Source organism: Pleuronectes platessa, chromosome 23 (assembly GCF_947347685.1).
Source record: "Pleuronectes platessa chromosome 23, fPlePla1.1, whole genome shotgun sequence".
In the NCBI taxonomy this organism is placed as follows: Eukaryota; Metazoa; Chordata; class Actinopteri; order Pleuronectiformes; family Pleuronectidae; genus Pleuronectes; species Pleuronectes platessa.
The window spans coordinates 16,252,499-16,264,958 of record NC_070648.1 but is presented as its reverse complement, the minus strand read 5'-3'; the positions used below and the strand labels follow the sequence as shown (position 1 = coordinate 16,264,958).

Genomic DNA, 12,460 nt, shown 5'->3' with positions numbered 1-12,460 from the left:
TATGGAGGCATGTTTTTTTTCTATTGATTTATTACAATAACTATTGTTACTTTTTTTGTAACTATCCCTTAAAAAATTTGTTTCATGATAATGTTGCTGTAGAGTTAGATTGCTTGGGTTATTCCCATCATGCACTGAGCACTTTTCTCTCTCCCTCATTGCTCATTATGGGAACTTTTGGGTTTCTTTGCAATTTTTAAGGTCTCACCCTTACTATGTAAAGTGCCGTGAGATGTATATTATAATTTGGCACTATACAAATAAAACTTAATTGTATAAAAAAATAAAAATAACTGGAGCTGTTATAATTAATAACATGATTACATATCACTCGTTACTTTCATTATAACAACTAGTCGACAGCGCTAACATATGATGGAACAACTAGTCTCCCTTTCCTCCTCTCCTCTCTTCCATATTTTTCTCTGCTTACCCCAACCGTTCAAGGAGGACGGACGCTCGCATCAAGTCTGGTTCTGCAGGAGGCTTCTCCAGTTAAGAGGGACTTTTTTTCTCTCGTCACAGTTGGGTGTTTGTCTATAATTTTGTAGAGCCTTGAACTTACAATGAAAGTCCCTTAAATAATGAGATAATGAATGTTGTGATTCAGTGCAATATTAATCAAATTTAATTAAATTTGATTTGACCCCAAAACTAGATCCACATCCCAATGCGTTACATTTACATGCTTTTCCGATGACACAGGCAAATCCTGATCGTGTGTCTGTAGGGGTGGGGGCTACAACAGTACAGCAGATGTTGGCTTTGTTCCCATTCAGACTCCTCAGCGTCGGTCCATAGACTGAGAGCATCACAACTGAGGAAGGAGGACTTGATCAATATATATATAAAACAAATCAAGCTAATGGAGGATAATTGTGAGAAAAAAAAAAAATATATATATATATGATTCCATATCCATGCATACATGACTGACCTAATTTTGAGAGAAAATGTCAACAAAAAATGTAATACAAAAAATATTAAATACTAAAAATAAGAAAACAGACAGAAATACTTAAATTAATTTAATCAGTATTATTTACATAAGAGAGGCCACTCAAACAAAAACTGTGGAGAGGATATAACATGGTTAAAATATATACATTTGAAATGTATTGTTATTGCACCTTTTTCATCAAATTTGATTTTTTATTCCAAAAAGATCCTGAAACACATTTCAAGTGTATTTATTAAAAAGTATGCTATTATGACACAAACCCTCTCCTATGAAAAAAATATAATAACACAACTCCTATGTAAATCAAAGAGGCAAAATTAAATAAACAGTGACACTGTAACAGTGATACTTGTTACATTAATTCCCACAGACCTTAATTGTCTACAAAGTATCTACAAATCAAAGTTTTATCAGAGAAATGAGAGGAATATGACAAGGTGTTTGACAAGTGAAAAGTATGCAAGCTTCTGTCTTTTTATCCTGGGTTAGAAAGTACAAATAAAAAAATACCCCCCCCAAAAAAACACAATAAATGACAAATTTCTGAAACATTACTTTTTATAAAACTGTAAGATTTTACACTACACAAAATAATTGTATTTTACAACGATATAACTTTAGACAGTAAAATAGGTTTTGATTGAGGTAATTACATCATGGTACAAAGTAAAACATAAAAAAAAATAGATTTTCATCTGTTTTTCTCTAAAAACCCAACCACCTGACCAACACACATTTTATGTTGTTGTCTGTTGTTTTACTTGCAAACCGCTTCAGTGAAACCAGCCCTTTCTCAATGAAGTTTTTAATTTCCCCTCTTGTAGAACCTTTATTAATTTACCTTTTAGTTAACACAAGCTGCTCAATGCAATGTGCCCACTCCATCTAACTGAGAAAAGTCTAGTTTGAGATTTGACTTTCTTGAAGGTAGACCATTCTCTCCAGACTGACTTTATCCTGAGTGTTTGCTAAAAGTACACCCCTGATTTTGTTTCAGATGTTCCAGGTGATTGTGGACAGGTTTGGCCTGCTTGCCAATCCATGGCACAAAAGAGTGCTGGGTTTTTGTAATGCCATATTCATTTGTGACAGAGGTTGGACTATCACAAAAGCTAATTTACGAAGCTGAAATTATTCTTCGACCTCTATTGGGCACTTGACAATATTGTTTGTACTGAAAAATAGTTCTCTAATTAACGCATAGAAAACTTGCAGATGCTAAGAGATTTTTTTCTCTGTAGTTCAGTGGTAATGGAAACGCTAAACTCTTTCAATAAATTGCTTTGAGATGTGCCAAGATAACATTTTTGTTGTCCATATTGAAGGATTAGGGATCGGTTGTATTGTTACTTTGGGAACAAGTTGAAGAGTGGTATTGGTCTCCTTGTAAGTACAATTCATTGTGTTGCCCTTGTTCATGTGAGTCGGAGAACTGGCTTGTGAAAAACTTAAGCTCCATGGCTCTTTCATAGGCTTCATAAAAATTTTACAATTATACTTATGCTTTCAATGTTCAGTGTTGTCTTATAGACTATATAGGTTTGTCTTGTTAGCAACATCACCTATGCAGTAAATACTACAAATATTATTCCATTCAATGTAGAGGTTTGAAAACTCAACCAAGAACACTTGCAAAGTAGTTTTTTTGCAGGATGCACTTTAAAGATATCAAAGACATTTGCCCTTAAGAAATTTCAGAAACAAAGAAACGTGGTATACTCAACATGGTTCCTCAAAGTTAGATCAGGAAATTTTGAGTTTTTCTAAAAAGCCAACTTTCTTTGGGACCAACAGTCAAGCTCAAACAAGACAGAAGGTGATTTACACAAGAATCAAGGCACAAATCTGGACATGACCTAAAGCACTTTCCTAAACGACTCGTTAAACCTCATTCACCACTTTAACTGTCAGACTGTACATACAGTACATCTTCCAGATCTTCATTGCTTCCAATTTGCTGCAGGCCTAGGCAGGGGAACAGTGTGTGAGGGGGAATGTATTGGAGTCTGACCTGACTTTTTTGAGCTTGACTCTTTGTCTACTTGCAGGTTGCTTATTTGAAATTCAAGGATGTTGGAGAGAAGTACAGAGTACAATGTACCCAAGGTTCCAGAAGTAAAGTTGTATTCTATGTCATGTGCAACATACAAAGAGGTGGTCACTTTAACTCCAAATGAGCATTTTAATAAGAAATATCCAATCACAGAATTTAAATTATGTTGACTGTGCTAATAACAGCTTGAAATCAGGGATAAAATGTGCAGTTGAATTTTCAGTAGATTACTAAAGCATCAATACCGTGTATAATGCAGGCAAGTGGATGGTTTGAATTTTCCCTGAAATGGTAATGGTACTGCTTGGACAACATTGAGCCTCATTCACCAATATCTTCTCTAGAAGTTCCTTCAATTTGTTCTTTAGAAGACACTTCTGGGTTTTTGCAAAGGAATATACATTTTTGATAAAGGTTAGACCATCGCTTAAGTTAATTTACAAAGCACAAAACCTTCTGCAAACGGCTACTCCTCACACCTTCCACCTCTATTGAGCACTTCAAAAAAATTTCTGCACGGACAAATAGTTCTCCATTTCTTGTAAAGACAACTTGCCAATGCTAATAGGTTTTTCTTGGTATCTTTAAATCCTGTGGGAATGGAACTGCCAAACTCTATCAATAAATGTTACAAATTGTGCCAAGATTACTTGATCTTTTGTGGTGATCCGTACATATTCATATTATCTACCGATAAATAATTTCAACAAAATTAAGTCATAACTGCTACCAAGACCACAACTTGAGCTTTTTAAATGCTTATTTATTGGTTTTTATTATGTTTTCAATGACTGAACCCACGGCTGGAATTACTAAAATAAGAATTTCTCTCTAATGGATGATGATACACACCAAACCTGCTCTATAAGTAGGCAAGCCTCAATCCTCTATGTGGACAGGTTAAATAAAGTTCCTGAGACTGAAGACTACTCGCCATATACTCGGTAAATTGACTGTAGTAAACACTTCTGTTGCCATGTAGAGAGACAGAATGATACAACACAGAGTACAGTTTTGACAGATTTTATGACTCATATGTCTGAGCTCATTATGTATGTTGGTTTCAAACTAATTAAAATGAGAACTTTCTGAGTTAGCAGCAAAATCCTCACTCTCTTAAGAATTAGATTCTTTGGACAGAATGTTTTCATGTTTCTTTTAATGGAACATTTTATGGAAGGCCATGTGAGTTAGGGGGAAATAAGTTCTGTGAGCATAATGGATAGTAAAAATATCCAGTATCAGTCAATACCATGTAAATATGGAATATTTTAGATTTTGAATAAATGTTTATGATTTTCAAAATAGTGATTTAATACTATCTCGTCCTTTTGCGATAAAAGTAAAATGACTTATAGAAAAAATCTAAATTTGGACTTAGAACTTGACAATACAAACCACAACCGACTTAAATTTAAATTGGTACCCTAAAACTTTGACATATTATAAACATTTATTTTTGCCATTCGTAATACTTTGTTTTCCATTTTTGAACCAAAAATTATCTTCCATAGAATTTCCTCAAGGAAATTTACATGTACTACTTGCCAAATAAAATCAATGTTTATAAAATGTCTTACAGCTTTCACCATTATTACTGTTGTGGTACCATGTTTTTGCACGAGTTTCAATGTTGACGTCTGCTGACAATGTCAATCTACTGCACAGCGGTATAACCTGGGGTCTTATAGGCCAGACACATGAGCAGTCAGACAACCAAACAACTTGTAAACAACTACACCCACTGATATAATCCAGTCATTATTTTTTAACTAAACTGCCCCACATGTCCAAAAGGCACATGTGCTATGAAATAACATGGGTGGTATGTATATCAACATAAATGTATTTAACAATTTTTAGTATCTTTTCTGCTGTCACTAAACCCATTTGACAACAAACATCATAGGCCAAGCATAACTCCATTTCCCTATACTATACATTTCAAACCACATCAAAGCTGCATTCATAAGAATAAATCATGGATTAATTCTAACCGAACTATTACTATTTGCTAGAACTGTATTTACCCTCAGCCATAGCATAGGCAGTAGCTGGGAAATAGTGCTTAGTTGAGCTTAGCTGATGGCAGTGACAAAACACTGATCAGCAAATTCCACACCAACAAAAGGAAATTCCACACCACTGCGTCTAAATCTGACACTCTGCAGCTGATCTAACCGATTCCTCATGTGTCAGAGCAACACTCAGAAAAATCTTGATTTGCAATATGCTTTGCTCACAAAGAACAACAACTGTTTTGTAGTGGGACAATAGCAGAGAGAGAGATACAGTGAGGTTCTGAAGTTGGAGCTAACTGCTGGGTATCTTCTTTCGGGCATAACTTGGATTTTCTTATTTATTTAACGGTCAACAGAGCTTGTTTAGCACTGTCCACTATTTCAAGCCCTTTTTTAAATTGGCTCAGACAAACCAAACTACAACCCTGAAATATCTTTAAATGGAGGCACAGAGGTTAACTTTCTTTCTGTTTAAATGTTGAAGAGTTCTTTCAATGGACAACAACCATACACCTGACATCTGTAAAATGTGAGCAGGTTTACTTGAAGTTAAATCAAAGGTAAAGACAAACCTCTCTCTCTCAAACAGCAGTGCAGTCAACACACAGTTCTGCGCCTCGGCTTACCATTGAACCCATAGAGTAGAAATTGTCAGTGGTGATCTGATTTAAAAAATAACCACCAACAGGACTTGTGTGAATATAATACAAAATTTTCAGCCTTTCTGTGCTGCCTGTGTGGACACTGATACACAACCACTGTGTGTCCAGAGTGTTCACACCTTTGGACTGAATGTCTTTAAAGCTTCACTTTATGATGAATGAGTATATAGTCAAGTCTTTTGACAATGCTGTAATGTGACATTTTGCATAAATCCCCATCATCACCACTATGGTGTTAGAGTTAACAATCTAATCTAAATCAAATTAGTCATCTTTGTTATCCACATTTATGACTGCAATATAATTAATCCCTGTCTGTGTGCAAGATTGACAGATATCTGACTGAAAGATTTTTTTTTTTATAAATGAAAATTATTGTGTGTATATATATATATATATGTATATATATATACTCTGTGTGTAAGTGTGAAGGGGGTGTATCTGTGTGTATGTGTCATCAGCCCTCAGAAAGGAGTCTGTAGCTGTGTGTACTGCTGTGATGGTGTGGAGGAGGTGGAGGATGTGTTGGGGGTGGAGCTGTTAGCCAAATGGGAGGAAGGAGAGGTGTCAGAGAGCTGCAGCTCCTCCAGCTTCTTCAAGTATTCATCTCTGAGGGACAACAGCTCCTTGTAGCGCTGCTCCACAGGACTCTGATGCTGAAACACACAACAGACACACATTTATCTTTAAGACACTCACAATCTACTTCTCAAACAAAATGTCAATGGGTACTGGTAAGATCATCACAACAGACAATTTATGAGGCTGATTCAGACTTATGAATTGGAATCTCTAACATCACAGTTAAAAGGCTGGGGGGGGGGGAACGACGACTGTGTTGTGTTTGAATCAGTTTTAAAAAGCGGAATTTCAGACCATCCGTGCAGACATTTGAAAGCCCTTCCCAGACATCTCTTTCTACTTTTAGACCCATTTCCAAGTTTTAAACTTTTATTGAAAATTTTTGAAAAAAAGTTTCCACCCAACTGGTTTCATTACTAAACATCAATCAAATTAATGAAAAATGTCAATCTGATTTCAGCTCCCTGATCTGTTCAAGGTCACCAGTGACTCACAGCTCGCAGTCGACAAAGGCCTGTCCACTCCAGTTTTACCCTATTCAACTGCAGCTCAGTCCCTAAAAGACAATGGAGATATATTCTGGTCAATTATCTCCATTAGCTGTCTGAAGAATTTTTATTAGAATCAGAGATGTGGCTCTGGATTGGTTTATCTCTGATGTAACATCCGCCAACGTAATAAAATCCTGCAAACGGAATAAACCACAAATGTAATAAAAATCTCCAACTTTTAATGTAAAATCCCACAATCGTGATAAATTAACTGCAAACATAATAGCAGTTGCCTACTGTGTGGGAAGGTGAAAATCTTCAGCTTTCAAACATTTTAATAACTTCCTACAAATGTCTGCAGAGCAGGTCAAGATGTGTCAAAGCAGCTCAATATAGTCTGTGCATTAGCAAGTCATCCTTCTCTTCTACTTTCTCTGTCATTCTCTCTCTCTCCCTCAAACATACAGGTAGCTTTAACATTTCTTGTTAGTTCACAGAATGGCTTTGTGGCACGTCAATCTATCTCCTCTTAATAAAAATGTTTTATTTGCATAAGCGAAAGAAAGAACATTTTCTTCTTGTTGCTGAAGTTTATGTTTGAGCACATAGGAGGCTGAGCACCCGGGAGGCTGTAATCCCATCTCAGCCCTCACTTTCACTGCGCTCATCAGACTCCTAGGTCCGTGTTCCAAGACGGGTCGGACCCCCCCGTTTTCTTTCATGTTGGTATCTGCCACGGCCCTCCGCCCTGAGCGACGTGACGCTGTCCAGGGCGGGGGGGACTTGGCGGCGGCGGTGAAAAAAAACCTGGTCTGGCCCACGTCAGATCCAAGTGGGTAGTATGTGGCCCCTTCACTAAAATGTGTTTGACACCCCTGCTCTAAGGTGCACAACTGAAGTTATGTCCGTCAAATCTGCTGGTGGCCGCTAACATCTACTAACATCTACTGGTAGTAGGTAACCTAAATTGTGCAGAAGATGTTCAAACGTACAAGGGATACTCTGTCCTATATTCCAAAAAACATTGACTCTCATTTGACTCAGCCACTTGAGCCTAAAATCTGTTTTACCAATAGGTGAAAACTTAACCTTGTACCTTCATCCTCGTCTCAGATTCCTCTTTACAATGACTCCATTCCGAACAACATGTCTCTTTGTCAGTCTGTGGTTCTTGCACCTAATCCTAACTAAAACAGCATCATAGACATTATAGATGGATGGAGGATGTGGAGTACTTGCTTTGGGATCCATTTCTTCATTATAACGCTTAGTTCCATTTTTGGTCTACTTCTAACTCTGTTTCTATTATTCAAATGAATCTCTTTGTTTTCTTGAAGAAAGAAGTGTCTACTTTTTTGTTTGCTTCTAGCCAGCAGTATTTTGTTGCTTTTATGGCCCTTATAGACATGGAATGGTGTCATCCCACCCAGCAGTTTTTGGGGATCTTAATTAAGGACTTGAGCATATTTGGGTAAATGACTGACTCAGTTCAACCCTTGTTTCTCTACATTTATAAGATCATAGAGTATCTTTTTTCTTAATGCGCTGTGCATTCTCTCAATATTTCCTTGGTTTCAAAAGCTCGTTGAACAGCCTTCTCACTCAACCTAGAGTACTTATTTTCCAGCCTTTACTTTCCGTGCATCGGAATCTTTAGTGGCATCGATTCCTCTCTTGGCAAGGTCCAGGCTATCAGACAAAATGGACTCTGTCATAACTTAAGGAATACCAGTCCCTGTTTCTGCGTACTGACCGTTGCATTTTTGTGCTGTCTCCAAAGGGACATCAGATTCCCCCTTGAGTACCTTCAGTATAACACTATAGGTCCGATTATCCATTGGCCGTAGGTGTGTGGACAGTAGAAGTAATGTTATGTGCAGTGTTGGGCAAGTTACTGAAAATTAATAATTAGTTACAGTTACTAGTTACTTCTTTTAAAAGTAATGGAATTACTTCACCAGTTACTGTAAATCAAAAGTAATTAGTTACTAGGGAAAGTAACTTTTAAGCTACTTTTATGTCTGCTTTTTAAATGTAATGAATATGAATAGTACTGAACAGTTAAACACAAAAAAAAATTTTTTTGTAATCAACAGGGCAACAGGCCTTCAAATCAAGTAGTACAAAAATCCCTTTTAATACTTTACTTAATACAAAATAACTGTCTCAGTCATTAAACAGTGTTTTTTTTACCACATTAGGCCCAATGAAATAAAAGTGATTGGCCTACAGTATTAACACTAATTAAAAGAGAAAACAAAGGTGCCTTGAGGTACTGCATATAAATGAATATGTGATTTAACAAAAGGTTAACAAAATGGTTTAACAAACATGCCTCATAAGGCAAAGCTATATAGAGATAAGAGATGAGATTCTCAACAATCGTTAAAGTGGGCTAACAAGTCTCATCTCTCACATCTGACCAGTAGCCACAACATTGCTAGCTCTCAAACCAGGTATTGTACCTCAAGAGGAGAAGCTTCCCAAACTTATGATCTGAGAGCCTATTTCCTCTTTGGAGAGAGAATCAGATTAAGATTAAGATTAAGATACATTTATTTGTCCCAAACACATGCACAGGCACACTCATGCAGGTAGGGATATTTAACCTCTGCTTTTAACCCATTTGGTGAAGGACACACAGAGCAGTGAGCAGCCATGTACGGCGCACAGGGAGCAGATGTTGGGGGAGTAAGGTGCCTTGCTCAGGGGCACTAGACAGGGTAGGGAGAATCCTCTTGGATTTTTGGACCGATCAATCCAGGTTCGTCTTTTTGTTGTTTCTCCGTGGAGTCGAACCAGAGGCGACCAGAGACCTTTTCTGCCCATAGTCCAAGTTTCTGCCACTAGTCCACCGCCTCTCTTCCACTAGTCCACCGCCTCTATCAGGCTCACATTGCGTAAATGCCTGTAGCTCTCACGGAGCGGACAGATTTAATAGACACGCCAACGCTGTCAGTGTTTCCCCTAGGTCAGGGGTCAGCCACTTGCGGCTCCGGAGACGCATGCAGCTCTTCAGCCCCTCTGCAGTGGCTCCCTCTACAGTGTTGTGCATGTTTCACATATTTTTCGCGAACGGTGAACTTAACGAATCAGTTTTCATATGATGAATGTGAGTGAACGTCACGTTCACGTAAATTTTTTAAATCATCATCATATCAGGCTAGGGGCGGCTCCTGGTACAGGCGACTAGGCGGTTGCCTAGGGCGCAAAATGCCGAGAGGGCGGCACAAGAGACTGATTTATCATGACGTGACACATGCAATGTAAAACAATACAGTAACGTCACACCATCATCCTCTAACCCCGGGACGCACCGGAGGTAGAAGCGCCGCGAAAAGCTCTGCGACCCAGAGCCGGGGCGCAGAGCCGGGACGCATGAAGAAACTTTCCAAATAATATCCCAGAGTGGAGGCAAGGATCCACTGAAGTGAGGGAATCGGTCTGATGCTCTAAATGGATAAATACTGCCGTGACACCGATGCGGGGTTCTGCACGATGTGTGCATGCGAATGGAAGGATGAGGAGGAAGCGAGGGTTCAGCAATTTCTGATCTCACACATTGTGTTATCCACAGCAGCACCGGCCGAGTATCAGTGTATTTTTTTTATTAGTGACATCACTGCTGTCCCATAAAGTCGCTCTTAACCTCCACCTCACTGGCGTGGCGGCGGCGAAAAGAAGGGCCGCATGCAGCTCTGGAGCTGTGTGGTTGATTATTTTGGAAGATATCGGGGTAGTAGATCTCGGCTTACGTTTGGAATAAGAAACTGACCTTGGGCTCGAAAAGGTGTGTGACCACTGGTTTAGAAGATCTTAAATGTAAAGTTAGGTCAGAAAGTTTTCCCATAACACCTGTTTTAGACTTAAGAATGATGACTTGAATGCTCGGAACCCGGGAGGTGACATCAATATAGTTTTATATTTCCAGTATATTGTGCACAATTTAGTAATCCACACTAAGTAGTTACTAAAGTATTCAGTTCCCGCACTCAACAAAAGAAAACCGTGTGCGAGAGAGAGAGTAGACTTAGTTGATGCAGAACCTATATTGCGCGCAATGTTTCTGTAAGTTATTAATAAGTTACGTAGTGTTCTACTGCTTAGACGCCGTTTGACACGCTCTGCCCAAGCCTGTGATATTTTCTAATATGCTGACTTGAATCCATTGGCAGGTGTATAAGTATATAAACAACACTGACCACAAAGATCTTTTTTCAGTTTCATAATTTTCATACATTTGTCGGAATGTGTTACAATATTGAAAGCTCAAGATTTTCACCTGCCGACAAACGTAACAAATCCCTGCAAAGGTAATAGCTATTACATTATCACATTTGTGGGATTATTATATTAAAAGCTGCCCATTTGTATTACATTTGTGGGCGATTATTACGTGGGTGGCTGTTACATGGGTCTTTTTTGGACCCCACCTATTGCCAATGCCCTTGGAGAAAATCACGGACTGACCCGACACTGATTTCCGCTGCTACACAAATGACTACCCCTTGTGGAGCCTGTTCAAACCCAGTACCACTGACCTTTTTTGTACCATGTCATGCCTCTGTGAATTGAAATATGGGATGTCCTAAAATGTCTTTGACTCGAGAATCAGAAGTGATCGTAATGATATCTGGCCTTGCCTCAGTACAAGCAACATCACCAATATCTTCTCTAGTCTGAGGGCCTTAATAATGATAATGATTAGTAAGAGACCAGCAACCTCTAAATTATGTTTTGATACTCAGGTGACCAAAGTTACGCAGGGATATTTTGCCCAGTATAGACAGCTAACCCAGATCAGGTCATTCCTTTCTTCTTAGATAAGGTCATCCATACTTCTATCTACCAGACTGCTGCAATGTACGCTATTTATTTATGAAAACATCCAACAGCCACTACACAATATTGCTGCCAATATTTTAATCATTGCCAATCCCATTTTGCTGCCTGCGTTTGAGCAGAAGCCCCATTGGTTACAAAACCTCAAATTGTCACTGAAGGTGATCAGGCCTCTGTTTTTCTGGCCCCTCATCCGTGGAACTACCTGTCAAGAGTTCTCCTTTACATTTCTGTAGATTCACTTACTAATTGCATGGCTTAGAATAAACTGCGAGTAATTGTTATTGGTATAAGTCATTATATTTAGGGCCCGAGCACCGAATGGTGAGAGGCCCTATTGAAATTGTAAGGATTTTTATTAGGGCCCGAGCACCGAATGGTGAGAGGCCCTATTGAAATTGTAAGGATTTTTATTAGGGCCCGAGCACCGAATGGTGAGAGGCCCTATTCAAATTGTAAGGATTATTCTTATTATTCTTATTATAATGAAGGTGAATTGGCTTTTTGAGGGCTTTAACATGCTGAACTTCTTACCAAACTTTGCGGAAAATTAGGAAGTGGTGAAAATGTACGTGTTCTGGAGTAATTTGAATTGGGCGTGGCAAAATGGCTTAACAGCGCCCCCTGGAACCAGCCCCTAGGTTTCCCCTTGACCGATCTTCACCAAAATCGAGGCAAAGGTGTATCATGACCAGTCATGAAAAAAAAAAAGAGTCTCAAGGAGCACTATGAAAAACGCAACAGGAACGTGGCGCCGTGAGTGGCCCGGACCTTCGTATTTTTTTCTATATGTGGCCCTCGGGATAAAAAGTTTGGACACCCCTGCCTTAAGATATTCATATGGTTTT

The 12,460-nt window shown here is 38.6% G+C and overlaps 1 protein-coding gene across 2 annotated transcripts in view; it reads right to left on the bottom strand.

Moving 5' to 3' along the window:
* Window positions 1-1,015: 1,015 nt before the first annotated feature.
* Window positions 1,016-12,460, bottom strand: part of mtm1 (myotubularin 1) — a 38,959-nt gene continuing 27,514 nt past the window's right edge. For both annotated transcript variants that reach the window (XM_053416577.1, XM_053416578.1), the window contains one exon: window positions 1,016-6,353. In XM_053416577.1, the coding sequence (XP_053272552.1) occupies window positions 6,162-6,353 (192 nt within the window). In that variant the 3' untranslated portion in view covers window positions 1,016-6,161. The remainder of the gene's footprint in view (window positions 6,354-12,460) is intronic.